At 35.5% G+C, this 27,345-nt stretch overlaps 7 protein-coding genes and 1 long non-coding RNA gene across 21 annotated transcripts; 6 read left to right on the top strand and 2 right to left on the bottom strand.

Annotated features, from left to right (window-relative positions):
• Nucleotides 1-1,328: 1,328 nt before the first annotated feature.
• LOC105647373 (mitotic-spindle organizing protein 1B) lies at nucleotides 1,329-2,765 on the top strand. 3 transcript variants are annotated; one of them, XM_089717944.1, is made up of 3 exons: nucleotides 1,329-1,392; nucleotides 1,674-1,849; nucleotides 2,628-2,765. In XM_089717944.1, the coding sequence occupies exons 2-3, from the start codon at nucleotides 1,674-1,676 to the stop codon at nucleotides 2,668-2,670; spliced, it is 219 nt and encodes a 72-aa protein (XP_089574070.1). In that variant the 5' UTR covers nucleotides 1,329-1,392; the 3' UTR covers nucleotides 2,671-2,765. The 3 variants fall into 3 exon arrangements, with proteins under 3 accessions (XP_089574070.1, XP_012089425.1, XP_037495132.1); XM_012234035.4 differs by lacking the exon at nucleotides 2,628-2,765 and having other exon boundaries at nucleotides 1,674-2,015; XM_037639204.2 differs by lacking the exons at nucleotides 1,329-1,392; nucleotides 2,628-2,765 and adding an exon at nucleotides 1,440-1,533 and having other exon boundaries at nucleotides 1,674-2,015.
• LOC110008595 (D111/G-patch domain-containing protein) lies at nucleotides 2,757-5,798 on the top strand. 3 transcript variants are annotated; one of them, XM_089717943.1, is made up of 8 exons: nucleotides 2,757-2,816; nucleotides 3,466-3,547; nucleotides 3,718-3,904; nucleotides 4,135-4,289; nucleotides 4,540-4,683; nucleotides 4,783-4,874; nucleotides 4,965-5,145; nucleotides 5,462-5,798. In XM_089717943.1, the coding sequence occupies exons 2-8, from the start codon at nucleotides 3,476-3,478 to the stop codon at nucleotides 5,540-5,542; spliced, it is 912 nt and encodes a 303-aa protein (XP_089574069.1). In that variant the 5' UTR covers nucleotides 2,757-2,816; nucleotides 3,466-3,475; the 3' UTR covers nucleotides 5,543-5,798. The 3 variants fall into 3 exon arrangements, with proteins under 3 accessions (XP_089574069.1, XP_012088820.1, XP_020540323.1); XM_012233430.4 differs by having other exon boundaries at nucleotides 4,783-4,886; XM_020684664.3 differs by lacking the exon at nucleotides 2,757-2,816 and adding an exon at nucleotides 2,893-3,095 and having other exon boundaries at nucleotides 4,783-4,886.
• A 335-nt stretch (nucleotides 5,799-6,133) lies between these two features.
• On the bottom strand, nucleotides 6,134-10,351 carry LOC105647372 (aspartic proteinase). Of its 4 annotated transcripts, none has more exons than XM_012233428.4 (14): nucleotides 10,158-10,351; nucleotides 8,870-9,215; nucleotides 8,727-8,787; nucleotides 8,550-8,644; nucleotides 8,353-8,465; nucleotides 8,058-8,226; nucleotides 7,907-7,946; nucleotides 7,757-7,821; nucleotides 7,553-7,666; nucleotides 7,391-7,455; nucleotides 6,977-7,133; nucleotides 6,774-6,893; nucleotides 6,509-6,597; nucleotides 6,134-6,409 (listed from the first exon to the last, which is right to left on the bottom strand). In XM_012233428.4, exons 1-14 carry the CDS (start codon nucleotides 10,349-10,351, stop codon nucleotides 6,325-6,327), a joined length of 1,713 nt encoding a protein of 570 aa, XP_012088818.1. In that variant the 3' UTR covers nucleotides 6,134-6,324. The 4 variants fall into 4 exon arrangements, with proteins under 4 accessions (XP_012088818.1, XP_089574068.1, XP_089574066.1 ...); XM_089717942.1 differs by having other exon boundaries at nucleotides 8,870-9,254; nucleotides 10,158-10,263; XM_089717940.1 differs by lacking the exon at nucleotides 10,158-10,351 and adding an exon at nucleotides 9,518-9,678 and having other exon boundaries at nucleotides 8,870-9,254.
• On the top strand, nucleotides 9,661-10,547 carry LOC149498673 (uncharacterized). 2 transcript variants are annotated; one of them, XR_016319580.1, is made up of 3 exons: nucleotides 9,661-9,759; nucleotides 9,932-10,011; nucleotides 10,186-10,547. It is a non-coding gene; the product is annotated as an uncharacterized LOC149498673 (long non-coding RNA). The 2 variants fall into 2 exon arrangements; XR_016319579.1 differs by lacking the exon at nucleotides 9,661-9,759 and having other exon boundaries at nucleotides 9,775-10,011.
• Nucleotides 10,548-11,538: 991 nt separating this feature from the next.
• Nucleotides 11,539-14,162, top strand: LOC105647374 (Pyridoxal phosphate (PLP)-dependent transferases superfamily protein). Of its 2 annotated transcripts, none has more exons than XM_012233434.4 (2): nucleotides 11,539-13,125; nucleotides 13,852-14,162. In XM_012233434.4, the coding sequence occupies exon 1, from the start codon at nucleotides 11,753-11,755 to the stop codon at nucleotides 13,115-13,117; it is 1,365 nt and encodes a 454-aa protein (XP_012088824.1). In that variant the 5' UTR covers nucleotides 11,539-11,752; the 3' UTR covers nucleotides 13,118-13,125; nucleotides 13,852-14,162. The 2 variants fall into 2 exon arrangements, with proteins under 2 accessions (XP_012088824.1, XP_012088823.1); XM_012233433.4 differs by having other exon boundaries at nucleotides 13,847-14,162.
• A 1,286-nt stretch (nucleotides 14,163-15,448) lies between these two features.
• Nucleotides 15,449-19,806, top strand: LOC105647375 (hypothetical protein). Of its 2 annotated transcripts, none has more exons than XM_012233436.4 (4): nucleotides 15,449-15,604; nucleotides 16,374-16,723; nucleotides 16,804-18,811; nucleotides 19,247-19,806. In XM_012233436.4, exons 2-3 carry the CDS (start codon nucleotides 16,377-16,379, stop codon nucleotides 18,776-18,778), a joined length of 2,322 nt encoding a protein of 773 aa, XP_012088826.1. In that variant the 5' UTR covers nucleotides 15,449-15,604; nucleotides 16,374-16,376; the 3' UTR covers nucleotides 18,779-18,811; nucleotides 19,247-19,806. The 2 variants fall into 2 exon arrangements, with proteins under 2 accessions (XP_012088826.1, XP_012088825.1); XM_012233435.4 differs by having other exon boundaries at nucleotides 15,452-15,718.
• Nucleotides 19,807-20,565: 759 nt separating this feature from the next.
• LOC105647377 (hypothetical protein) lies at nucleotides 20,566-22,196 on the top strand. Its single transcript, XM_012233439.4, has 2 exons — nucleotides 20,566-21,621; nucleotides 21,744-22,196. Exon 1 carries the CDS (start codon nucleotides 20,761-20,763, stop codon nucleotides 21,586-21,588), a length of 828 nt encoding a protein of 275 aa, XP_012088829.1. The 5' UTR covers nucleotides 20,566-20,760; the 3' UTR covers nucleotides 21,589-21,621; nucleotides 21,744-22,196.
• A 1,189-nt stretch (nucleotides 22,197-23,385) lies between these two features.
• On the bottom strand, nucleotides 23,386-27,060 carry LOC105647378 (uncharacterized). 4 transcript variants are annotated; one of them, XM_089717600.1, is made up of 3 exons: nucleotides 24,129-27,060; nucleotides 23,842-23,953; nucleotides 23,386-23,730 (listed from the first exon to the last, which is right to left on the bottom strand). In XM_089717600.1, exon 1 carries the CDS (start codon nucleotides 26,820-26,822, stop codon nucleotides 24,645-24,647), a length of 2,178 nt encoding a protein of 725 aa, XP_089573726.1. In that variant the 5' UTR covers nucleotides 26,823-27,060; the 3' UTR covers nucleotides 23,386-23,730; nucleotides 23,842-23,953; nucleotides 24,129-24,644. The 4 variants fall into 4 exon arrangements, with proteins under 4 accessions (XP_089573726.1, XP_037495131.1, XP_089573725.1 ...); XM_037639203.2 differs by lacking the exon at nucleotides 23,842-23,953 and having other exon boundaries at nucleotides 24,129-24,187; nucleotides 24,293-27,060; XM_089717599.1 differs by having other exon boundaries at nucleotides 23,386-23,953.
• Between the last annotated feature and the right edge of the window lie 285 nt (nucleotides 27,061-27,345).

The raw sequence follows: 27,345 nt of genomic DNA, 5'->3' as shown, positions 1-27,345 counted from the left end.
AATGTGTCTTGCATTCTACTATCTTAACTAGCTGCCATCCTCGAAACCTGCCAAGAGATTTTCTCTACCCACCCTCTTCGGACCATTTTACTAGGTCGGGATATCTCGTTTATAAAAATATATTTGGATATATAATGTGCAAGAAGCTAATATATAAATCTATTTTTAACAACATCAACAACATATATGCACATATCTAAGAAAGTACTTTTGCTTTTACATATTAAAGTCCTTGTTGTTGTTGAGAATATATGTTCCCTTTTTATTTTTTCACTTTAACACTTTATTAATTTGGTCTGTTTTTCTTTGATGTTACACTTACACATCCTTTTTATTTATAAATATTTTACATATGTTATGGATAACTATACCCTTAAAATAATAATAATTATTATTAATTGGTTGGTTGGCTGTGATCATAATTGTCATGTCAATGGTTATATTTATCAACTAAGTACAGAATGCTGGCACGCATTTTTCAGGAGAATTTTGCTGCAATATGTACTATATATGTTTAAAAAATATATTCTACAGATCTTTTGGTTAAATGAACTATGGCTTTCTGATATTTATTAATCCAATCACCATTGAAACACTCCTAAAAGCTTGGTTTCTATAAATCATCACATGTAGCCATGAAATGGCATCTTACAAATATCTTCGGCTTACAAATATCTTCAAAATTACTGGAGTGAAAAGATTTACCAACATTCGGTGTATGAGTTTATTTTATAATATTAGAGGTTTGGAAACTTTAATTTTAAGATTTTTAAGTATTTTTTACATAAAAAAATAAAAAACCTTACCTTATTTCATGTCTCAAAAAAAGAAAAAGCTCTCACATACTTATGCATATGATATTAAATGTTTTTCTTACATCCATAGGGTGTTAAAAAAATATTATTCCTGGAATGATATTATCTTACATGTTTCCCTTTTATCCCACATTTACTTAGATTTTCTTTATCTTGTTATGATTTCTGGATAAAACTGAAAAAATTAAAATTATATTTGTAATCTTATCAATTAAAAAAAAAAAAAAAAACAATGAAGTGTAAAGAATTAGATCTCACTGGAAGTGAGACCCACCACTTCTATCTTACCTAAAAATTTTATTTTATTTAATAATATACTAATATTTTTTAATATTAACTATTTGGGCCAGTATAGCCCAAGATGGTCCTACATGAATCTGGTTCGAACCCAACTACAATGCAATATTTCCTTAAGTGATTTGGACTGAGTGGCTGAAAATAAGCCCAGCCCATCTCAAACGAGCTTTAGTTCACTAAGGCAGTTATAACCAAAAATATAAGTTGACCCACCGACCCGGAAATCAACTGTAACAAATCAACCAGATTCGTAGCGTGGGAGACGCAGAGATTGAAGCAGGTTCGTCTCTTCCTCTATAGCTTCAATTTTATTATTTTGACAGAGATTAATCTCAATTCTAGTTGCTATTAATCATGGATTAGCCTCTAACCTAATTCACTTTGTGAATCTTTTTCTTTCCTCATTATCTTCTTCCCTGAAGTAAATCTTTTTAATTTTTTGTTCATTTGATTCATGAATGCTTCAGCGTATTGCGTTTATACCTATTTCAATGTTTCTGAGTTTTTGGACTAAACTTGCAAACTCTGCTTCATTTTGTTCTTAATTTGGTTCTTTTGTAGATGAATCCTGAGGCTACAAAAACAGCGAGAGAATCTCTAGATTTGGCATTTCACATGTCGAACATTCTGGACACAGGACTTGACCGACACACACTCTCTGTGCTTATCGCCTTGTGTGACTTGGGTCTAAATCCAGAGGCACTAGCAGCTGTCGTAAAAGAACTGCAAAGGGAAAGGTTATTTTCTCCAGCAACTCCTAATATTTCATCATCTTCTACATAAAGAAGTTTCTTTTAGTGTGAATCAACATAATAAAAAAAGCTTCTGATGCCTGTTCTTTTGTCAGTTGTATAAGATTTTTTTCCATTTTAATGTCATGGAATTTCCTGGAGTTTCATTAAATGATTTTTCTCACCATTCTGAACATCTTTGACAAAGTTGAATTCATTTTAGAGTTTTTCGGTAAAATCGGCCGTTAAATATTTTAACAGCGATTTAACATTTCATAATAATTTTAGAAATGTTTTAATATTTCATGATCTACACTCTAAACACTGATATAAAGATTACATTACCGTTTTTTGCTAAAAAGAGCGTAAATATTCGAGATTGTGAAATAATTTGTATAAACAATAATAACTAACTAATGAATTTTGTAAAAACTAGGGACAATTTCCCATAAAATAAATTAATAAAAATACCCTCCGTTTTACTTTAAGTAACATTTGATTTTTTTTACAAGGATTAAAAAAAATATCATAATACATTGATTTTTTAAAAATAATATTTAAATTATCATTTTTAAAATTAAAAATTTTTCATTTAATTTCACTATAATAAATATGATAAAATTAAAAAATTTTAAATAAATACTTAAATAGAACAAGCTAAAATGTCGATTTTAAAATTAAAAACTTTTCATCTAATTTCACTTAAATGGAACAAGGTGGAAGTGGAACAGCGAGAATACTATTTTTAGACCTATCTAATAATAATATTTTTTTAATAATTCAGATTTGGGCCAATTCAGCCCATTATGATCCTATATGAATCTTAGGCGAGCCCAACTATAGTACAACCTTTCCTTAAACGGATTTGGACTGAAAATCACCCCAGCCCATCTCAAACAAAAATAAAAGTTGACCGACCCAAAGATCAGCCAGCACAGAAACAAAGCGCGAGAGACGCAGAGATCAGAAGCAGGTTCGTCCCTGCCTCCGTAGCTTCTTTCGTTGTTAAACTTTTTTTTTTTTTTTTTTTTTTTTCTAATACCGAGATTAATTTCAATCCGATTTGCTAATAATCATGGATTAGCTTCTAACCCTATTACACTTTATATATTTTTGTCAGCCATTGATTAATTATTTTCCAAGATTTACTCTTTTTATTGTTGTATTCTGTGATAAATTTTAGAGTTTGTAGATATGGGGATTGTGGATAATTATTTTTCCTTCCGAGCATTTGGATTTATGTAATTTCAAGGTAACCCAGTTGAATCTGTCTATAAATTAGAGAGGTTCTGTAGAGAAAGTTAATGTTTTTATGGTTTTTTGCTTGGAAAAGTTAGGATAAAAAAAAAGAAAAAGAAAAAAAAGAAATTAAGCAGAGATCTCATTAGCTCAAGTTTTCTTATTATTCTAGCTGATGGTTATTTGTCCATGTTAAGCCTTTTGTTCTTTTTCTCTAAATCGACAAGTGAATGAATGGTATTGATTTTTTCCGGACTTTGGATTAATTGACTCGTTAAATTTTACTCTGTTCAATTTAAACCCTAAGTAGGATGTTTTCTCTCATTTTCTTCTTTCCTCAAATAAACGTTCTTCAATTTTTTGTTCATTGATTTGCAATTTAGGTGATAAAAAATGGACAGCAGACGATTTGGTTATGATCAGGAAATAAACACCCATGATAAGAATCAACAAGATAGAGAGCAGGTAAATTACAGGTTTATACAGTTCTGGCTGCGCAGGATATAATATATTCTTGTGTTCTGTGCTAAATAAAGATTTATTGCTTCAATTTATTTGTTCCCTTATTCATTAAAGGTTCATGAATGCTTCAGTGTATTGATGTGCCACATATGCATTTTCTGCTACTTGCTCAGGATTCTCTTATTGAGGATTTAGCAGAAGACTTTCGTTTGCCTATTAGTCACAAACCTACAGAAAATGTCGATCTGGATAATGTTGAACAGGCATCATTAGACACAAGGTTGACAGCATCTAATATTGGGTTTAGGCTGCTTCAGAAAATGGGATGGAAAGGAAAAGGTCTTGGAAAGGATGAGCAGGGTATGTTTGGAAACTTTATGCTTACCACCATATCTTCATGTTATGTTGTGTGATAACATGCTAAAATGATCTGATGTGTATTACTGAGTCTACTGATAACATTGTCTTGAACTCTTTTAAATTCTTTTGAGCTTAATCTTTTTTCTTATCTAGTTTTTTCATCGTATAAGTTCTTTGGAATGTCTGCTATCTTCTGATTTTCATAATTTCTATGGGTTTTTTCTGTTCAGGAATAACTGAGCCAATAAAATCTGGTATTAGAGATCCCAAGTTAGGAATTGGAAAACAAGAAGAAGATGATTTTTTCACTGCAGAAGAAAATATTCAGAGAAAGAAACTGGAAATTGAGATTGAGGAAACAGAGGAACACGCAAAGAAACGGGAGGTACGCATGTTAACTTGTAGAGATCACCATAAATATTTTAACTGGTAGATAATATATTGAGGTTGATGCTTTACTTTTTCTGAAACCCACATCTAATAGCAGAAGGCAGCATATAACATATATGCATGTCTTTTGACGGGAATGGTATATCATAGGGGAACATCAACTTTGGAAGCTCTTGAGAATTTCCTGCAGTTTTTATTACCTGGTGGCTTCTACTGCCTGCTTCGTGCACATTATGAAAATTCAGGTGTTAGCAGAACGTGAGCAGAAAATTCAAACCGAGGTGAAGGAAATAAGGAAGGTGTTTTATTGTGATCTCTGCAACAAGCAGTACAAATTGGCTATGGAATTTGAAGTTCACTTGAGTTCATACGATCACAATCACAGAAAGGTGCATGGCCTATCTTGGCATATTGCTGATTTTTCTTTTCATCAAATGGTGTGACCTTCCTATTGTAGCTCATTCTTTTGCCATTTTCAAATGATGCAGCGTTTTAAGGAAATGAGAGAGATGCACGGCGGTAGCAGTCGTGATGAACGGCAAAAACGGGAGCTGCAACGACAAGAGAGGGAGATGGCCAAGTTTGCTCAGATGTAACCTCAATGCTTAATTTAATTGATGCATGATGCCTGATCTACTTATTTATTTTTTTATTCTTTAATGCAATCTAGGGCTGATGCTCGTAAACAGCAGCAGCAGCAGCAGCAACAGCAGCAACAGCAACAACAGCAGCAGAATGAATCTGGATCTACTCAGGTTCCCAATTCACTTAAAAGTGCAACGGCACTTGCTGATCAGGATCAGCGGAACGTACTAAAATTTGGGTTCTCTTCTAAAGGTGGTACTTCTAAGGTAGGCAACTGAAGTTGAGAATTTAACTACACGTACTCATGTCTGTTTTGAGGCCATTCAGTAAGATTAATAAAGGTGAAATTCATGCAATGTCAAAAACTTGGGACATGATGACATGATATATTGTTAAGATTTTGACAAACAACATTGCAGATTAGAAACTCCTCTCTCTTTCTGGCTCTCTCATGGAATTTAGTTTGGACCCCTTCTCCCACATTGTAATTGATGCACAATATTCACATTAGTTCAAGGGTATGAAGTTAACGTTTGAACATTTTAACCCTGTTAACATGTTGCTTTTTCTACTAATTTGCAGAAATCATCTGGCAGTGCTGCAAAAAAGTCAAAAGTTGCTGTAGCATCAGTCTTTGGAAACGATAGTGATGAAGAGCAGTAAATTTTGAACCTTCAGCTGGACATCAGCTCTATTTATTTGGTTGGTGATTTGTATTTTCAATGTTTTGTTTCTGTAATTTCAAGGAACTTTGTTGTTATGGATCCGAAGATCCTATTTGAAAGTTCAACAATGAACTCAACTATTCTGAGTGACAAACCAAGACATTATTGTATTGCAAACCATAATTTGTATAATGCTTAAACTGGGTGTAAAATTTCTCTGATGCAAGGTTCTGTTTAATGTGTTCTTGAAAGCACAGGCACGCCTGATTTCGCTTGTAAGTGCAGTTAAACATGCAGTCTTGCTTTGATGTGTTATTTTCGCATCATCTTCTGTGTAGCTTCGCAGGCTTGGTTTATATGTTGCTTTATTGGTAATTGCCTAAGAAACATTGAAGGACATGTCATGATTATATTCATGCGGAAGAGGTTACATCCTTAGGAATCGTGGAATAATTTTTTGTAATCGGAGTTTGTTGTTTCCAAATCCCAATTTTGGCAGCCAACACTTTCTGTATGTCAGCCTGGTTAAGATTTTGCCTGAATATGTTGGTGGCTAAAGTTGAAAGGAAAACAGTTATTTTTTTCGTAGTTAGGTGAAAAGAAATATATATTTAACCATTCAATTTTGAGCATCCTGTAAGATTAAAACTATTACAAGCTTTCAATTTACACTTATCCAAGTGCAGTGATAAAAAGCATAGACCTTTTACATTCTCTCGTCCACTTGATTCAATCTACATCATAAACGTATAACCTACATAACAATTAGAGTGTCAATTGTTAAGCAGCCTCTGCAAAACCCAGCTGGAGATCTCCATAGTCAAACAGTGTGTGATAGACCCTCATGAACACATCTCCAAGAATCCTGTGAACAAACAAATATGGGATAAATGTTCAAAAGATAATAAAACCCATTTGTACAATAAGCATGAACATCAAAGTGGAGTTCTAAAATATTGCATACCAGAGAGGACCTCTTGGTGGTGGCACATCGAAGGCCGTAAACCCACTGATGCAAACTGCAGTCATGCCATCGCCAGTTTTCAGAATATACTGCAAAATAGAGAGGTTGTTTTCATATACTGAGCAACTACGACTATGAACATAAGATTTACTCGTTCCATTAACAAAATATAATCTAAAAATTTGCGATAACATGCTGATTTTTTTAACTTCTATGCTTCAAAAAGAGTATGATCAAGTAATAAGACGTCAGGAAAGGTACAAACCTGCTCAGGAGTGAGAATGAAAGGTTTATCTCCTATGGTAAAAGTAATGTTTGGCATGCCAGAAATGCTATCACAATCAATTACTGATTCACCCATCGGACTTGGTAGGCTGTCGCATAACTGTGGAGGATCATAGCCAGAAATTAACAACACAAACACAAAAACTGGTTTCTCAGCAGCTATTGGGGTGTAAAATAAGTCACCTTATTCACATAGTTGAGTGCTGCCTCTTTAGTCTCCTTCTGTTTTAGTTGAGTCTGGACCCAAATGACAAGCATCTCACAAGCAGTGCATAGAAGATCATCCCCAATAGATGATCCCTCTATATTTTCCTTGTCAACCACTGATTCAATCCCATGGCTGTACAAAATTATGTTTTCAGAGTTTATCTGAGATACTCTAGGGAAAGCATTAAAATGGGCTAGAGCTAGATCACCTAGTCCAACAATGACAAGGGGTGAAGTTTTAAAGAAAGATCAATTTTAGTCAATTTCAACTAGATTGGAATAGATGTTGATGTTAAGAATTGAAGGTCGTAGTGAGGCCGGAAAGAAAAGAAAGGATATTAGCAATGCAGATTCAAAAATGTCATGGCCATGTCAAGATAAATAACCCACCTCACATACTGAGACCCACGGAAAATGCATAAACCAAGCTGTGAACATATCTTACTGGGTTGTACCTGAAAAAAACAATATAAAATTTCAGTATATCTTCCATTGGAAATGCATATATACGGAAGAAAAAAAATGAAAGACTAAATTAAATGTCAGCCTCACCCCTGATATCAAGAGATTCCATATTAACTCTCCATACTGTGTAATCACTTCCTTACACTCAGCACTTACAATCCCTTCAGCTCCAATGGCATGATTGATTTCAGTCACAATAGCCTAAAAAAGCAATTAGTGTATCACAAAAACAATAATCAGTGAATATTGGGCATTTCTTTTGAAGGAAGTTGAAATGATGACATAACTTACAGTTGGACCGGCAAGCAAGGATGTTCCTGAGTCCACAATTGCAGAGCAACCCCCAGCACAAACACCTGGAAAATCAATAATTTATTCAAGTACAGATGGAATTATTCGAAATATTTATGGTACATTATGTTCAGGTTCATGAAGTTCTACCAGTTGACCGGTGCCCAATTAGAAAATCTCCCATAGTGAACTGAAAAAGGAAAAGTTCATCAATAATCTGTTTTTGCCCTTGTTTTTTCACCAGAAATGACATATGAGAGAAACAAATTGATTAGGAAATTATAGATAAATTGTTTCTGACCTGCCAGTAACCTTTTTGGGTAACTGGAACATATGTATGTTTCCCAATATAATGTTTTTCATCAACGCCTCCAAAAACAATCTCACCACCCTCTGCTGCCTGTGGATCCTTGTTGAGCCAGAATGAGAAGACCTCATCACTTACAAGACGTTGTTGCACCATATTGTACCTGCAGTCTTCTCATGAATCAATTTGTGTATGCACTATTAGCAGAAAATTGAAAAAAATTGTAATCGCATGCATAATGAGGTCTTCCATGGAAAAAGTTAGGACTGAGGTATGGTCAGAATGATACCACAGAGGAACAGCATCCCCAACCGAGATCTCCTGAAACCCCAGCCCAAGAATCCCGTCAAATTTTGCCAAGATAAATGAAAGGCTTCCTTCTCGTGTAGCCTCGATGAAAACCTGAAATAAAAAAGTTGGACGTATATTGTTGTTGCCAGAGATAAAGGGTTATCAAAAGATACACTTATATGGATCGGAACATACTTGATCCTTGACAATAAGATCTCCAACTAAAACATTATCTTGACTAAAGAAGCCAGCAATTGATCCAGATCCATACTGTATTTCACAAGATGTTCCTGAATCACATTTGGAAAAGAACAATTTGACATAATCTAACGAAACACATAGAAATGAAAAATATGGGGATCATCTTATTACCATTCTGGACATATGTTTTGGACCGACTTGACTTGTACCTAGAATGGAAATAACAGGCAAGCTGCAGGTAATAATTATGAGTCAATATCTGATTCTGGTTTTTCAGGATAACAGGGAAGCCAATATATCTCAGTAGAACTCACAGAAAAATAACATTTTGAAGATGGAATCCAGAGATTGGAACTTCCTGTGTCAAATATGACAGTGAAGTTCTGTGGTGGTGAGCCAATACCAATTTCTCCATAGTATTGAGCGTCCAAATAGTTTTTAAGTGGTACTATATGGATATCTGAACTGCGAAGCATGTTGTTTGCACCAATTCTTGATTTTCCCTCCTCCCTTGCAATTCTTGCAGCTTTAATGCTATCAACATCCAGACGACGCTTCTTCAAACTTATTCTCATTAGACCATCAGAACCAGCAGGAAGAAGTAGCCATGCCGAAGCCCATAAACAAAAGGCCACCGACAGAATTCGATTCCTCATATTTCTGTAAATTAATGCAATGAAAGATGGGAAAAGGATTCAGCTGCAAGAAAAGCCAATGATACTCATTTCTATTAGAACAGGAAAAAAAAAAAAAATGAAACTCATAAAAGAGACATCGCATAAGAAACCAAACCAGCTAGCAAGCAGCAGCAAAACAATAACGCTATCAGAACTTGAAGAGAAAAAAATAATTGATAAAAATACTACCATATCTATACAATCAATAATTGAAATTTATGCTCTGATCACAATTTTTTCATGCAGTGATGAAGATATAGAGTACTTGAAAAGTAAAAACCTGACCTGAGATGCAATAGAAGCAGTCTAAAGAGTGAAGGAGTTGAAGAAATATATTTCCTCAAGACTGGCAAGAGACCCTCAAGCAGTGGTGTTAAACGAAGTGTCTATATAAATATCCCGTCTAGATAAAATATTTCGAAAAAAATAAATAATAAAAAATGATCTGTATCTATCACTCTCCGTATATTCTAGCGCGTGCAACTGTGCAAGCTTTGATTTGGCCATGTTCAAGCAACTACAAAACGGTAATGGACTACAAAACAAAACACAAAATTTCAAGTTTCAGCAGTGCATTTACTCATTATGTGACAAAATTCTGCAGAAACGAAATTTCCATTGCGTATTGAAAGGGATGTCTATTGTTATCTGATAATCTGATTTCTTTCTTCTTTTTCTTGTGATGGACCATGGCTGTAGAAATTACTTGGAAGTTTCAGAAAGACGTAGACATACACGATATCTGTACTGTAAATAATCCCAAAATAAGCTCCTGCCTGGTAATCTACCTGCTACTGCTCATTGAAGAATATGCTTTTGAATAACTAAATTTGAGAAATTCATTAAAAATATAGTTTCCTACAGAGAATAGATATTATTATTATTAGAAAGCATAAGTAAATAGATATAAATATAAAGCTCTCACATTTCGTCTCGTACTCTTATGTTCTCAGTTCTTTTAAGGTGATCTCCATCTTTATCTTTCGTCATCTCAGCTCTAGTGATTGGCTTTCCCTTCCATTTCTGAATCATAAATTCTTTAAGTTGTTGCCCGTTAATTGTTCGACAAAATGCCGCACTATCAGCAAAGACATGAATCCTATTTCCTCTACTGAGCATACTGAGTATAAATTGATGTGGAGTTACATCCTGAGAAGGCTTTGTGGAAGAATTAGTCTTTTTCAGAGGATTTATTTTCCATTTTTAGTATAGCCATGAATGTTCAGTATGCTGTATTTTAAGATGATTTTGTTATAACCTTCTGGTTCATGCGATGGTGCTCATTTATGCTTAAGGTACACCATTTTTGTTTCTCCTTAGCAGTCTTAATGAACTTCTTTATGCTTTTGCCAGAAAAATATCTTGATAATTAGTCATAACTAATAATATTTTTTGTAGTTAAATTAACTCTTAATTGTAGCAAATTAAAAAGTTTAAGGGCTGCAATAAAACATTTCATCAATGTAGAGGATTTAAAAGCAAGAACATAAAAAGTTCAAGAACCTGTTGATGATTTTTCTTAATTTAAAAAGGTTGCCTGTCAGCTTTCACTATGATGAAATGGGAACATCTGCAAATTGATAATGTCAAGCATTATTCTAATAAAAGCAAGATTTAATATGGTGGACCTAATAAAACCAAAATAAAAAAAAGTAAAGACAACATTGAAATGATAAAATTTTAGAATAGTTTAAGGCTAAAAAAAATATAGGATGATGTTATATACAGAAGATAAGACAAAGCTTTAACAAAACAAAATTGCTGTTAATAAGCATTTGAACATATAGAAAGATGGGATTGGAACCTAATCCACCACAAATCTCTACCAATTACCCTTTTGTTTCATGATCAATGTTAATTACAATTATAATGACCCTTTCAAAAAAAAAAAAAAAATTACAATTATAATGAAATTGTAATATTATTATAATTTTTTTATTTTTTTTGTTGAAGTAGAATTATTTTGCTCATGGATAGGATAGATTTATATTTTTATAACAATTATATTAAAGTTTTGAGCTTGTCTACTCTCATTGATCTAATCGCATATCCATATATTAAAAATTAATTTAATGTCTTATCTAAGATCATTGTTATTATATTAAAGCTAATTCAATATGTATAAAATTAATAATGTGAGAATGCATACTGTGGTTCATCATGATGTTAATATATAGAAAATGAATTAATACATATTTGAAATTTTCTTCTTATTTTTTAATACATTTAAGAGGAGATTTCCTACTTGTAAATTATTTTTAGACAACTTGTTTTATCATCAGTAGCATGGAAGTTATCGATTGAAATCCTATTTAATTGCATATGATATTTTAGTTTTTTTCAAAAAAAAAAAAAAAAAAGTAGAAGGAAAATTATTTAGTATTAGCAAATGGTGCGAGTGGCAGCACAGTGGAGCATATTCATTGATTCAATTATTGTTAATGGAAGTCTCAATTTTTATTCTAAAAATCACTTATCTGTGTCATCTCAGCTCATCTCCGAACCCTAACAACCCTTACAATGGCCAATCACAACCATAAAGTTCACACCTTGAATGGCGACCGCTGCAACTCCACCACCATCGTAACCAAAAAGCCTAAACTTTCTTCCCCAATTCATATCACAGACTCTGAAATTCAGTCGGAATTCTCCCACCACGACCCCGACGTCGCCCGCATCAACAATGGCAGCTTCGGCAGCTGTCCACAGTCTGTCATTTCCGCCCAAAGATCACTGCAACTCCTTTTCCTCCGCCAGCCCGACGAGTTTTACTTCAACCACCTCAAGCCCGGTATCCTCCGCTCCCGATCCATCGTTAAATCCCTAATCAACGCTGACCATGTTGATGAAGTCTCCCTTGTCGATAACGCAACAACCGCCGCTGCTATTGTTTTGCAGAAAATAGCTAGGGACTTTTCTGAAGGCAGATTCAATAAAGGGGATGGTGTCGTTATGCTTCACTATGCGTACGGTTCTGTGAAAAAGTCCGTTGAAGCTTACGTCAAGCGCGCTGGTGGACATGTGATCGAAGTTCAGTTGCCGTTTCCGGTGAAATCGAGGGAGGAAATTGTAACTGAATTTCGAAAGGCTTTGGAGAGAGGGAAAGAGAATGGGAGGAAAGTGAGATTAGCTGTAATTGATCACGTGACTTCCATGCCTAGTGTGGTGATTCCCGTTAAAGATTTGGTTAAGATTTGTAGAGAGGAATTTGTAGACCAGGTTTTCGTTGACGCAGCTCATGGAATCGGATGTGTTGATGTTGACATGAAAGAAATTGGGGCTGACTTTTATACTAGTAATTTGCATAAATGGTTTTTTTGCCCAGCTTCTGTTGCTTTTTTGTATTGCAGAAAGTGGAGTAATAAAGGAGATGATGATTTGCATCATCCAGTGGTTTCTTACGAGTATGGTAATGGATTGGCTATGGAGAGTGCTTGGATTGGAAATAGAGACTATAGCGCTCAATTAGTAGTTCCTTCAGTTTTGGAATTCATCAATAGATTTCCAGGTGGGATTGAAGAAATCAAGAAAAGGAATCATGAGAGAGTGGTGGACATGGGAGAGATGTTGGTCAAAGCTTGGGGGACTCATCTTGGTTGCCCACCTGAGATGTGTGGGAGTATGATCATGGTTGGATTACCTGCTTGTTTGGGGATTTTGAGTGAATCAGATGCTTTGAATTTAAGGACCCATTTGAGGGATAAGTTTGGGATTGAAGTTCCAATTTATTTTAGGGATCCAAAAGATGGAGAGGTTAGTCCTATTACTGGGTACGCTAGGATTTCTTATCAGGTCTACAACAAAGTTGAGGATTATTACAAGTTCAGGGATAAGATTAAGGAACTTGTTAGTGATGGCTTCACTTGCGCATGTCTCCCTCCCTAATTGAAGAGGTATGCCTTGCTTTCAACCATTCAGATGATCTATAAGCTGTTTCAATCCCTAGTCAATTGGTTCTGATTTAGACTTGATTCCAATTTTTTGTGCTTTTGCCTAAATGATTCAGAATGAGGAAAATGACAACTGTCTCTTTAATGGTTTGTTGTCATCTGCAAGATCAAGGCTTTTTAAAATGTGATATAACACTTTGCAGCAAGAGTTATTAGAGGCAGTTCTCAAGATGGCCAAATTGAACAATTCACAAATGAAAATAGAAGCTTTTTTTCTTTTTTGTTGCAATATTGTTGAAAATATTTATAGTGGTCCAGTTCGATTAGGTTCATATATCTCCACTTATTAGTTAGATAGTTCAGTTCACTCATGTATTGATTTTGACAAGTTCCTAGTAGCATAATATTCCCTCTGAACTTCCCCTTTCTGATTCTCCCTCTTCTGTAAAGAAGAAAAAGGAACAACTTCCTTGTGAGGTTCATTTATTGTACATAATCATCATATACAAGGCATTGTCAACTGTGAGTATAACCCTAAGATATCCAATGTATGCTTTCCAATTGGTTCTTGCAACGAAGAAAGCATCTTTGCTATTAATTGTTGAATAAATGAAACGTCTTTTTGTATTTCAATCTAAAGTCTGTTTTATAATTGTGATGAAACATATGGGATGTGATTTGCTTTAAGTTGCATTTGTAACCTGTACTTTCTCTTTGTTTGTAGTTCAGTGGGAGATACTAGAAGTATTCCAACGAATAACAGCCATTGTCGCTGGCCAGTGGTCATGGTTTCGGTACCATGAACCTCTCTGTCTCCTTCGCCTGTGGTCATGGTTTTGGTACCATGAACCCCAAACCTCTCTCTATCGCCTTCGCCTGCATCAAAACTGCAGCGTTTCCTTTTTGAGTTTTATCAACTTGTCTGTTGTACCCGAAAGCAATGTTGTAAATGTATTAGCTTCCATTTTTAACTTATGAAGAATTAAAACTGTGTAAATAAAATGACTTCTCTCATTTATAGGCAGGAGAATTTTGCCTAACTATGGCTTTTCTTGTATGCCTCTTTTTTGTGCTACAAATGCTGTTCTCATTGGATCATTCCCTTTGTGCTTTAGCTGGCCAGTGGACGCCCTTCTGTTGTTTTGTTATGATTGTGATTTTTATGATCATAACTATAAGATTCCATAGAGAAATAATCTGTTATATGACATGAGAGTGTCGGGACCTGAATATTCCCATGGAATATGCTATATTAACTGATATAACCATCTAAAGTTGGCATTATCTATTAGTAAAACTCTGGAGTTGTATGACAAGGAAACCCACCTCTAAATAGACCCACCCAATGATTTGAATCGAATCAGAAATGGAATAATTCCTCCCTATTTTGGTTTTAGTCGGTTTAGATGGACTCATAACGGTTACAAGGATTGGAACCCAATTTATGTCATTTGTGGATCAAATCAATTTAAAATAATGTGTTTTTGAAACAAGAGGATTTTTTACCATTCATTAAGAAAAAAAAAAAGAGGATAAAAAAATAATTTTTGAAAAATCTTTGTTTCCATAGGTTTGATTCTTGGTGGATCTATAAATCGGACCTAGATTCAAATTTGCAAAAATCTTCTAGAATAAAGCTCTGGTTATTGTTGTATCCTTGCAAAGTTTACTTTCATGAAGTAGCTTTCTTTCTATTAAATATTTTCCCATAACATTGGCGCTTTTGTTTTGTCTAAATGAAAGAGGCCAAAAACAAAACAAACCTCTCCTAATTTTCTTTTCATTTTAAATCATTTAAAAATAATTCCAATTAAAAAAAAATTCAATATATAATTCACTGTTAATGATTTTTATATATTTCAACTTTTGGTACTCTATAATGATTTTTAAAATTTAGATTAGATTCTTCTTTTAATGTGAAATAAATATTTAAATTTAATCCCTAAAATTAAAATGATATTTAAAAAAAAAATTTTAAACAATATTAAATTTTAAAATTTTAATAAAATTCGTCAGAAAATATATTTTTATTTAAATAAGAATAATAATTAAGATTTAGCAAAGAGTGCAACGCATTACCAACCCATAACACATTAGAACCTTTGTTTGATTCATAAATTGGCAAATTAACAAATCCATAAGGGAAAGGGGAATTTAGTTGGACTACATTGGAAGAACCAAAAATAAAAAATGTGATTTGTCTGCAACTCATCATCAAACAATCAAATTTCAAATCGTAGTAGGAAGGGACCCACCGAAGTAGGCCCCAAATCATTGGAATCCGTACGGAGAGCATTCGTGGCACCCGAATCCACCACCCATGTAGCTAAAAGTACGAACCGTAACAAAAACAATTGGCAGAGAAACACATGAGCATCCCCTACCTGTTAACGAAGTCAGATTTCGATTGCTGGTAGGCTCTTATTCGAATACCCAAACGCCACTCTCTCTCTCTCCATGTAGCCTCTCTCGAGGTAATTAGGTGAGACCCCAATTTCGATCCAAATACGTTATTACAGATATTTTGCTAAATTGGGATTTTGAGAACTCTGAATTTAAACTCTTGTTTCTCCTCTTTCCTGATCTAAAACTAAAGGTAACAGCTTTCGTTCTGTACTCGATTTTTTATTTTGCAAGTCAATTTCCATGTTGGTCCCATCCTCTAGGGTTTTCTTAAATTTAGGGTTTTCTGTTTTTTGGGAGCTCTTGGTGAAATTTCTGCTATGTTTTCTGGTTGGTGGACCGAATGGTCACTAAATTTCGGTTTTGAATTTGAAATAGATTTTCAGGGGATTTGGTTTTTCGGTTTTTTTTAGGATGTGGGTATATAGTCATTCGAATTTCAGAGGTGGTTTATCAGTTCTCTGTTGATTTGAGTCTGAGAAAGAAAAAAGATGAATTTTTTGAGCTCCTTGTTGATTCAGGATTTCTTTGTGCTTGTTGCAAAGATGGTGAATTTGTTCTCTCTTTACCAATTATGGGTTGGTTGATTTTGCTTTTTGCCTGACAATTCGGAAAAGTTAAAAAAGATTCTCATTTCAGTTCTCTTTTTCTTGTTGTACTACGGCTAAGTGGAGTTTCTGAGTAAAAGTTGTTTGTTTCTATCTGTATACCATATATGGGCTCCATTGTAATATCAATGTTTTGTTTAATGAGCATTTATGACTTGTTAGTAGATGATATTTAAGGCATTATGTGAATTTTATTTGCCTTGAATGATTTGAAGTTGTTTCTCATTCATTCTGGAGTAGGTTATGGCGGAGACTAAATTAATAGCAATTTGCCAGCTTGGTGGTGAATTTGAGGCTAATAAGGATGGTTCATTATCCTACAGAGGTGGTGATGCTCATGCTATAGATATTGATGACCAAATGAAGTTTAACGACTTCAAGACGGAAGTGGCTGAAATGTTTAACTGTAGCATCAATAACATGTCTCTCAAATACTTTCTGCCAGGCAATAGGAAGACTCTAATTACTATATCCAATGACAAGGACCTGAAGCGGATGTTAAAATTTCACTGGGATTCTGTCACCACTGATATTTATGTAATATTGGAAGATATTGTTCTGCCTGATGTCTCAAACTTGCCCGCCAGTAGGTTGTCTTCTCCTTATCTAAGCTTAAATATATTGTTGTTTTTGGATGATTGGCATAACTTTGGTAATACTTTATTTGTAGATCAAGCCGAACAACTTTGTCCGAAGCAGTGCCTCCTGTTGATGCACCTGTTGCTGTTGTGGATGCGGTTGTAGATGATACCTTGCAATCTGCTATCCATCTTACTGGGCCTCTTGATGTTGTAGTTGATACTGATCATGTTAGTGTTCATATTGATGAGGCACAGCTTGATCAACCACTTGACATTTCACCCATTCTTCCTCTTGTTGATTCCACTGATGAGAGGCATGCTAAAGGTGCACAGCAGTGGCAGAATACTATTACTGGGGTGGGTCAAAGATTTAGTAGCGTTCATGAATTTCGTGAATCATTGCGTAAATATGCCATTGCACATCAGTTTGCCTTTAGGTATAAGAAGAATGATAGTCACCGTGTAACTGTTAAATGCAAAGCAGAAGGTTGTCCTTGGAGAATTCATGCATCAAGATTGTCAACTACTCAACTAATCTGTATTAAAAAGATGAATGCAACCCATACATGTGAAGGGTCTGTAGTGACAACAGGGCATCAGGCAACTCGGAGCTGGGTGGCTAGCATCATTAAGGAAAAATTGAAAGTTTTTCCAAATTACAAGCCCAAGGATATTGTCAATGACATCAAACAAGAGTATGGCATCCAACTAAACTATTTTCAAGCGTGGCGTGGAAAAGAAATTGCAAAGGAGCAGCTTCAAGGTTCATATAAAGAGGCATATAATCAGTTGCCACTGTTCTGTGAAAAGATAGCAGAGACTAATCCAGGCAGTGTTGCTACTTTCAGCACTAAGGAAGACTCAAGTTTTCAGCGTCTATTTGTCTCATTCCACGCCTCATTGTATGGTTTTCTTCAAGGTTGCAGGCCTCTCCTTTTTCTGGACAGCATACCATTGAAGTCAAAATATCAAGGCACATTGTTAGCTGCAACAGCTGCAGATGGGGATGATGGTGTATTTCCTGTGGCATTTGCTGTTGTAGACGCAGAAACTGATGAGAACTGGCATTGGTTTTTACTGCAATTGAAAACTGCACTGTCAACCTCCTGTCCCATAACATTTGTTGCTGATAGACAGAAGGCCATTAAGGAATCGATTGACAATGTATTTAAGGGTTCATACCATGGCTATTGCCTTCGGTACTTGACTGAGCAACTTTTTCGGGACTTGAAGGGACAATTTTCTCACGAGGTGAAGCGGTTGATGGTTGAGGACTTCTACTCTGCTGCTTATGCACCTAGACCTGAAGTCTTCCACAGATGCATTGAAAGTATCAAAAGCATTTCAGTAGAAGCTTATGATTGGATCATAAAAAGTGAGCCACAAAATTGGGCAAATGCATTTTTTCAGGGAGCAAGATATAATCATATGACATCTAACTTTGGAGAGATGTTCTATAGTTGGGCATCAGATGCTCACGAGTTACCAATAACTCAGATGGTTGATGCAATACGGGGTAAGATTATGGAGTTGATCTACACACAGCGGGCAGAATCTGACTTGTGGATGACAAGGTTAACTCCATCTATGGAGGAAAAACTTGAAAAGGAGAGCTTAAAAGCCCGTTCCATGCAACTGCAAGTGCTACTGTCAGCTGGTAGCACATTTGAGGTTCGTGGTGAATCAGTAGAAGTGGTTGATATTGACCACTGGGATTGTAGTTGCAAAGGGTGGCAGCTTACTGGTTTACCTTGCTGCCATGCTATTTCTGTCATTACTTGTATTGGAAGGAGTCCATACGAATATTGCTCAAGATATTTCACAACTGAGAGCTACAGATTAACTTATTCAGAATCAGTCCACCCCATACCAAATGTGGACTGGCCTGTCCAGAAAGATTCTTCTCAGGTTACAGTAACCGTAACCCCTCCTCCAACACGTCGTCCTCCAGGTCGCCCCACTTCAAAGAGATGTGGACCACATGATGTAGTTAAACGCCAGCTGCAGTGCAGTAGATGCAAGGGTCTGGGGCACAACAAATCCACTTGCAAAGAGCTTTCGTAATGTTGGAGGAACTTCTGTAAAGTGTTAGGCACTGTAAGTATTAGACTGTTAGTTATTTGAACATGATTAATCTTATAATAAAAATGATCTGGGACACCTTAACTTGCTTCACATTATTTGATCACATAGGACGAATGCTTTTCTTGTTTGATCCTATAAATATGCACGATTTTAAAGTCACTGTGCACAGAAATTGAATTGCTTTTCTAGGTACTGCTTTTCATATGCAATTCCTGCTGTACATAATATAGACCAACATATCCATGCTACTGGCGGCATCTAAAATTTTGGTATTTTGGTCAAGAAACTGGCCAAGATGATTCTGATTCTTCGCTGTTGTTTTTTTTCCCCTTCCCTATATAAACATACACTTGTTCTGCATAATTTAAGACGACTTTTGGAATTCCTTAGATTTAATCTGTCTGCAATTCAAGTATTCAACTAATCAAATTCTCTCATGTTTGTCAGAATCTGTACTGGCAACGTTAATGCTCTTATGTCTCATCAATAGAGATGACATCCAAGAACCAGAGGCATCAGACTGTGTACATGCAACAACTGTGTCATAGGGGGCCCAAAGTCATCACTAAAAAGCCTGCACCGTTTTGCCTAATATAACCCATGGGACTTGTAGCATTCTACAGTAGTGTTTCTCGGTAGCCGGTATTCTTTGTTAGATGTATTCCTAACTTGTGTTCTTGCTTAGCATGCAAAAAAAGGTGACAATAATGCTAGGGAATCAGTTTTAGCTTGATGTAGACATATTAGTATTAGTTGTCAAAATTTGTTGGTGTAGGGGGTAAAAAGGCAGGCTGGTGTCCATTTATATGCTTCTCACTGGTGTGATCTACAGTTTAGTTAGTAGAGAAGAGTTCAAACACGTAGCTCCAATTTTAAGCAAGGCAGAGACTTTGTGCTCCTGAGGCTTTCACAGGAAGCGACTCTGTTTGAGATGAGATAAGAGGCCTCTGAGTAACTTTCCTATGTACAAAATCAACATGTCTCTTTCTAACAAAGTGGTTTTCTTATATTTGATGTGAAATGTTTGAATGCTTTTACCTTATATTATAGTATTACATTTACATTTGGTTAACCTTGATGAAATTTAAATATGATATAATATAATAAAATGCATTTCTAGTGTAAATATTATACTATAAATGCATTTAATTATATTTCATTTCATTAGTGGTTTGAAAAGGAAAAGAAGAATTCGATCCCATGAAATTGGTTATTGCTAAAATCTAAATTTGTATAGGTTCCATAAAATTAAGACTAAGATTTTTTTATATTAAAATGCTCCTATTAAACCCATTTTGGAAATCAGAAATTTGCTTTCTATTTATATTAACCTTCTAATAAATTTATTATACACTTATCAATGACATTGTTTATATTTTTATATAAACATCTTATACGAGGTATGTGAATTTTTTTTATAATTTGTTAATACTATATTGTTTATTAGTTTATATATTTGTTAATTTTTATAAATTTATTAGGTTTTTTTTTTTTTTCTCTTACCATTGAGTGTAGATGTTTAAAAAGTGAGAATAATAAATTTCAATTATGAAATTATACCAAACATTGTAATTTTCATTTTAAATTAATATAATACAAAACATAAAAATTCGTGTGATTAATTTTAATTCGAATGTGTTCTAAATGAATTTCATACTTCCAATTCATTTAAATCAATAGTACTTTCAGATTTCACCAATTTTGCAAAACTAGTGAATATATACGACGTCGTTTGATCATGGGCTAAAGCTTTATTCCGAATTGGTTATTGTCCGCCCTCTAAAATGTCTCTTACAGCTGCGAGTTGAAAATCTCTCATAAACCCCTCGGTTCCGAGACAAACAGCCGCAGTCACCACCACCACCATCGGCGTTGCCACCGCGTCCGGATGAAACCCTAAAGCTCCTTTTCTTAAGTAAAAAATTCTGACTGTCTCGTTTTCTTCTTTGCAATTTCTCAAAATGAATATCCCAATAACATCGAAAACCAATACAACCGCTGGCGTCAACAGCGACGCAAATCCAACCGCAGGAGATTGCAGCCACTGCAGGTCCAAAGAAACCTGGCTCCTCCACCACGTCCGCCTTCGAGGTATCTATCGCCGCCTATGCACCTGCTGTGTCCTCCGGCTCCACCCTGCCTCTTTCTGCCCTTTGTGTTTTACATTCTACGACACTACTCCTCCTCCTCCCTCCAAACGCCTCTCTTGCTCTAACTGCTCCTCCTTTACCCACTCTCATTGCGCTCCCTCTCAATCTCCTTCTTTCGCTTTCCTTTGCCCGCCTTGTGCCGACCCTAATTTCTCCTTCTTCCACCTCGATAAAACTAATAATCGGACGATTGATAAGAAAATGGCAACGGTCCTTCTATGCGCTGCGAAGATTGCGGCTTGCTCCATGGCGAAAGCGGTGGTCGTGGCGAGGGCGGAGGCTGAAAGGAGAGTGAGGGAGGCGGCTGTTTGTAGAAAGAGAGCCAGGGAGGCATTAGAAAACGTGGCGCTAGTTGCAAAGAGAAAAGAAGTGGAGTCCGTGGAGGTTTCCGGATCTGGGAATTTGGGGAAACGAGAAAGAGATGGCATTGATGGCACTGTTATCATCGGGTCACCTAAGAATGTTGAGCGAATTGCTTCAACGGAAATTGGCAAGAACAATGGAATTGCCAACAATAACAGTTCTGTACATCTTCAAAAAGGTCTTGATAATGGTAATAACACTGAGAAGAAGCCGAGTAGTCAGAGTAATGTTAGTGTTAAACCAGAGGGCGTCAATTCGCTTCCTCGTAACCCATGAGGATTCTTCTTCATTTGTCCAGCTAAAACCTAGGTACATACTCCATTTTGGTTATTGTATATTGTTGCCGTTTTCATTGTATATATTTTTGGTTTTCAATGGTCAATGTGAATTTGCAAAATAATGTTTCTTGATTATAAATGCTTGATTTGCAGAGGTGTCGGTTGCTAAATGATTGGAATTCATGGCGTCACAGTTCAGGATTTTTCTGTAATACAAGGCAAAGTTTCTGCGTCAAAAGAAGTACAAATTTTTTATTTCTCTGTGCATTGCGTCTTTATGTATAATTGATCAGGGTACATGCTCTTGTCTTATGATCAAACTTTTCTAGCCAATTTCAATCTCTTACTAGCACCCTTTTGTATGTTTTTAGGTAGTGTGCATTCATATTCAATAGCAATAAAATCTTCTCATTCTTCCTCATTTTTCCCCCTATTCGCCAGTTTCTCTCGTGAGGATGCTTGTGTTGTGTACTTATCATCATTTGGAGGCTAATACATTGTTCTCCATGTTATGTTTGTACTACTTGGATTCTTGAGCAGATGCATTTTCTGTTTATTGGTAAACAAGGTTAGCTGTTAAATAAACAGGGTTTTGCAGATGGGAAATTTTCTCTTATAGTGCTTCATGAACACAGTTTATAAGTCCATATCGTGCTCATTGACCTAGAATTCCTAATGTTGACAGAGAAACTGCTAATCCTGAAGAAAACATCAAATAATCCTTCTGAGATTATTTTCCTGGTGTTTATGTTGAACTTAAGGGGATAAAAGGCTGGTTTGTGTATTAAGGTGCATGCCCAGTTGCCCATCCTATATCGTTTATGAGCTGTTATGGGCATAAATGTCAGAGATTCAAAGTCAGACCTGGTTTTGAAATTTGTTTTTTTTTTTTAATTCTGAAATAATAAGGTACTGATTTTCCAACTTTACTGTCAATTTACCTTGTGCACTAAATCGTGGCTTGCTAAGCATGAGTTCTGCCTTGAATATGAAGCTACTAGTCTTGTATGCACTTAGATGTGGGAATTTCTGCTTCTCACCAATAAAAAATAAATAAATAAATAAATAAAAGACCAGCATATTGTGTACCAAATGATTTCTTGGACTTGTTTTAGTTTGTCATCTTATTTGAACAATTTGTTTCTATGGACTGCCTATTGGTGGAAACATTTTGCTATCAAGCTTTTTCCTGGAGGATCGTTGAATTGATTGATTCACAACAGCAGGAATGCCGACCGGATATCCTGTTTATGAATTGAATGACCAATGCCAGTTTTTACCTTGTGATAGTAAATACTGTTAACACTATTATTGGTGAGGATGGTGGAGATTCCGTCAAATGCAGCAAAGTTTGTGGTTGGAAGGACAACACGGACAGCGATTCGAGTTTGAGTGGATTGTGAGAAAAGCAGTTTGCAGGGAAAGTGAAGGAAAAGATCTGGATTTTTATTCCGGGAATTGGAAGAAAGAGGAAAGATAGGGAATGAAGTTGTATCTGGTGAAACACATAAAAACAGAAAAAGCCTGTAGCACTAGCCTTTCATATGTGTGTGTGTATATATAATGCAGTTGTTTTCATAGAAGCTAGGATTCCACAACTCTGATTAGCTCCAATTTCCCTTGTAAATAATTTTATTTGTAATCTGAAGCATCACAATCAATAGTTTTTCTCATCTATCGGGATTGTTGAATGTATTGAAAGGGGCGTGCCAATTACATGTTCAAATTTTGTATAGACGACAGTAGAAAAGAGAACCTGTCGTTTTAATGGAGGCAATGTTTCTTGCAAAATAAATGAAGTGAGGCGAATCCACTACTTTTATGTTTTTATATAAATTCAGCATACAAAATCCAGCATAAGAGTTTGGTAACTTGAAACATTTCATCAAGTGGAAGTCAAACTATACACAATACGGAGGAATTAAATTAAAAGAAATGAATGACCGGTGTGGTGTTCACGTGTAGACGACACAACAAGAAAATGGGGGACCCGTTGTTTATATGTGAGACCTTGAGCTTGAATGGATCAGACGGCTCAACTCCACTGAAAACACAAAAAAGCCTCTATAATATCACTCTGTTATGGGAATTGCAATCAATTTGTTGCCATATCTTTTCCTCATCATGAAGCACCTGCACCCTACAGCATGATAATTCAAGAACAATATACAATTCAGTTGGATCCAAAAATGCCATATCTACCTACTTCTCAAGTTTAAAAAACATGGATTTGAAATCAATTACCACTCACTTTTAATAGGATCTAGCCAAGTAAACTACAAAAATTCTCATGAAGAAAGATTCGGAATTTCAACATCAGTTTCTATCCATACTATAACGAGTGGTCGAAAGCCAAGTAGAAACTTGAATCCCATGGCACAAATAAGCATGAGCAGCAGAGCAGGCAGCATGGAAGAAAGAGCAGTTAATGCATGCAGGTGTAATTCTCACGTTTAAATCATTCACTTCAAACAATTATCTACCTAGACACAATCTAAATAAATTGATACAATAAATATAATATGCAGTAAGACATACCTGGTTGGAAGTCATCCCACGGTCATTTTCCAGTCGACGATTCCAACATGTTCAGATAACTAATGACAAATAGAGGAGCCTTTTTAAATACCATCAAAAGGCGGAATTGACAGTTGAGCAACATGGAAAGGATAAATAAGTTTCAAAAGGATGCTGGTTATTACAAAAGCTTGCCAGTTTCTCTGGCAGCACACTGCAAAATGTCCCTTTGCACTTGCTCTGGCAATTCCTGATTAAACTCACATTAATCAATAATGAATTTAAGATATAGAAAAATGAAGCAGAGTATTCAAAAGCCCTTGCCATTCCTGAAAATGAGGTTGAGTCAGTTGCCTTTGGAATGTCTGAGATCATTGTACATAATACAGATTTTATACAGCAGAAAAATCACTAATAGAATTAATACATCTACACTATGCACATACTACTCATGACAGCCATAAAAAAGAATTGATAAAACTATTTCAATTCCTTGAAAGAAGAAATTGAGCGGTCGGTATAATCAAAATGCCAATTTTACGTTTTTCCCAGGCCCTCAGCAAGTATGTCAAGAACATTATCTTTAATGGTAAAGTTTTCATATGTCAACATTTTCTCTCCACTTTCCACCCTATCAACAGATCCAATCAACAATCTATGAGTAGTAGCATCAGGGATCCAACCCTTCTCCAACATCAAATCCAATAATTGACGGGCTCCATTCTTATTGCCCTCTTTCCAGAGACCTTTAACCAGCATGTTATACATGGTTGAATCCAGAACTTCAGAATTAGGAACAAGTCTATCAATTGAAGATGAAATCAAATGCAACTTAGAATGATTAGCGAAACATGATAACATATTATGCAGCATGTCTGAGTCAGGTACCAAACCCTCATTAATCATAGTATTGAAAATTAAAGCACAATCCTTTATTTGATTCCGTGCAATCATGCTTTTTATCAGAATGCAATACGCTTCTGCATCAAGATTGCAGCCCTTAACCAGCATTTGTGAGAGAAACACTAGAAGATTTCTTCCTTCGTCTGTTTTGGATAAGCCAAGCATGATATTATTGTAAGTTGCATTGTCACAAGAAATACCAGAATCAAAAGCCATCTGCAGTAGGCTGACAGCTTCATTAACCATTCCCTTGTTACAGATACCCTTGACCAGCAAACTAAATGAGAATGACTGGAGGGGACATCTATTTGAAAACATGTAGTGAAACACTTCGGTAGCCTCTAGATACTTTTCTACCCTACAAAGTCCTTCAATAAGATCAGAGTAAGATAGAGAATCTAAAACCCAGGATTTGGCTTGTAATTGCAGGAAGAGTTGTAGAGCATCTTCAAACTTGCTTAACCTACACAGACCAATAACAAGAGCTGAATAAGTGGCACAGTTGGGAACCAGTGAAGATACGATCATCCTCCCAAGAAGTTCATGTGCTTTCTTAACATCTGCCTTCTTGCAAAGCCACCTGATTAAGATATTCCAAGAATCACAATCAGCTACAGTTCTCTTAGACATTTTCTCAAGCTGATCTTTAGCCAGAAAAAATCTACCAGCATCACAACAACCTTCAAGCAACGCATTGTGTGGAGAAGTTTCAAGTATGAGTTTATCTTCCAAGAACTTCACAGCCTTGTCAATCTTTCCTAATCTACAAAACCCATTTACAATGTCCACAAGAACATTCTTATCTGGTGTCAAACAATTTTGAACCATCTTGTCAAGAAGCGTTAACACATCATCTAACTGAAGGTTTTTGCACAAACATTGTATCAGAGCCTCATAAATAAATGAATTTGGAACCAAATTAGAGGTTTGCATCATCCTAAACAACCTAATTGCCTCTTCCAGTTTATTTTCCCTGCAAAACAAAGGTATTATACATGTATAAAAATTCAACTCTGGCAGACAGCCAACTTTTTGCATCTCATCCAAAATAATAATGGCATCATCAACTTGTTTATTCAAAATAAGACCTTTAATAACTATCTCGAAAGTCTTACAATTAGGACTACACCCTTTCTTGTTTATTCTCCTGTACTGATCTAAAGCAGAACTAACCTTATCAATCTCAAACAAAATCTCCAATAGATAATTCAAAGTATCAACATTAGGTGCCACTCTTGCTTTCACCATCTCCTTGTAAACAAAGACCACTTCTTGGAAACCTCTCCTTTCCTCTACGAGAGCTCCCAAAATAACATTAAATATATTAATGGAAGGCTTGTAACCTCCCAAATTCATGTTAACAAGAATGCATATCGCTTCATTCAGCCTGCGATGTCTCACAAATGATTCAATTAATAAAACAAGAACATAATCTACACCTGGGCTCCCATCCCTTACCAAATTTTGACAAAAACCCTCCACTTCCCCTACATTGCCAGCCATACCCAACTTCAAAATTATCCAATAATACGTATCTGCTGTGTGATTAAAACGCTTCTGAAGGGAAGCCCATTTAAAAATCTTAACAGCAGAGCTTATATCATTAGTGCTCTTCAAAACCTTGATTAAGCTATCAGGGTATAGCTTATCCCTCAAAAATTGAATCTTTGCTTCAAAATCCAAGCTGTTTTCTATACTTTGATCGATTTCTGGATTGATTTGGATGCTATTAGTGCAAGAAATTGAAGAACAGAATGTTTTTAGATTGACCCATCTGGGTATTCTCTTTGAAAGTATCAAAGCAGAGAGCATCGCAGTTACCGCTAAATTTTGCTTAAGGTAAAGATCACATAAATTGCGCCAAAGCAGAACAAAAACAAAATAAGATTGAAGGCTGACCTGAGAAGCGAACCATCAGAAAGAAATTTAATTTAGAATGGAATTTAGCTAATGAGACTGTTTTCATCGATGAAGGATCTGCGCTTAGCTTTGATTGGAGGAGTTTGCAAAAGCACGGGTTTACAGTTCTTTAATTTACATACTCGGCTCGCTATGTCCAGTTTTTACACATGTAAGCATGAGAACGCATACGACATTTAACTGGTATTTAATTTTTTAACTATTTGGAAATTACGTCTTTTTATTTTTTCATTTTTTTATGTTTTCAACGTTTAATCCTTGTACTTGGTCCATATTACTGGTGTTGCCACAGCATCACATGTTCTGAACAAACTCACCATTACATGTTCTGAAACAAACTTCAAATTTTCACCTTTCTTTTCACCTTATTTTGATACATATCCTTAGTTTGATGATTTGTTAAAATATTGCAAAT

Source organism: Jatropha curcas, chromosome 2 (genome assembly GCF_041381405.1).
Source record: "Jatropha curcas cultivar XTBG-Jc1 chromosome 2, XTBG_Jcur_1.0, whole genome shotgun sequence".
Lineage (NCBI taxonomy): Eukaryota > Viridiplantae > Streptophyta > Magnoliopsida > Malpighiales > Euphorbiaceae > Jatropha > Jatropha curcas.
This window is presented reverse-complemented; position numbering and strand designations above follow the sequence as displayed.

Excerpts from the sequence above, each read along its gene's own strand:
- LOC105647375 (XM_012233436.4), top strand. The coding sequence starts at position 16,377 with ATGGCGGAGACTAAATTAATAGCAATTTGCCAGCTTGGTGGTGAATTT. Across the intron at positions 16,724-16,803 it reads TCAAACTTGCCCGCCAGTAG|ATCAAGCCGAACAACTTTGT; the intron begins GTTGTCTTCTCC and ends CTTTATTTGTAG.
- LOC105647374 (XM_012233434.4), top strand. The coding sequence starts at position 11,753 with ATGGCCAATCACAACCATAAAGTTCACACCTTGAATGGCGACCGCTGC.
- LOC105647373 (XM_012234035.4), top strand. The coding sequence starts at position 1,674 with ATGAATCCTGAGGCTACAAAAACAGCGAGAGAATCTCTAGATTTGGCA.
- LOC105647372 (XM_012233428.4), bottom strand. The coding sequence starts at position 10,351 with ATGCTCAGTAGAGGAAATAGGATTCATGTCTTTGCTGATAGTGCGGCA. Across the intron at positions 7,822-7,906 it reads AATTGGGCACCGGTCAACTG|GTGTTTGTGCTGGGGGTTGC; the intron begins GTAGAACTTCAT and ends TTGATTTTCCAG. Across the intron at positions 6,410-6,508 it reads CCACCAAGAGGTCCTCTCTG|GATTCTTGGAGATGTGTTCA; the intron begins GTATGCAATATT and ends GTTTGTTCACAG.
- LOC110008595 (XM_012233430.4), top strand. The coding sequence starts at position 3,476 with ATGGACAGCAGACGATTTGGTTATGATCAGGAAATAAACACCCATGAT. Across the intron at positions 4,290-4,539 it reads AACACGCAAAGAAACGGGAG|GTGTTAGCAGAACGTGAGCA; the intron begins GTACGCATGTTA and ends ATGAAAATTCAG. Across the intron at positions 5,146-5,461 it reads CTAAAGGTGGTACTTCTAAG|AAATCATCTGGCAGTGCTGC; the intron begins GTAGGCAACTGA and ends ACTAATTTGCAG.
- LOC105647377 (XM_012233439.4), top strand. The coding sequence starts at position 20,761 with ATGAATATCCCAATAACATCGAAAACCAATACAACCGCTGGCGTCAAC.
- LOC105647378 (XM_089717599.1), bottom strand. The coding sequence starts at position 26,822 with ATGCTCTCTGCTTTGATACTTTCAAAGAGAATACCCAGATGGGTCAAT.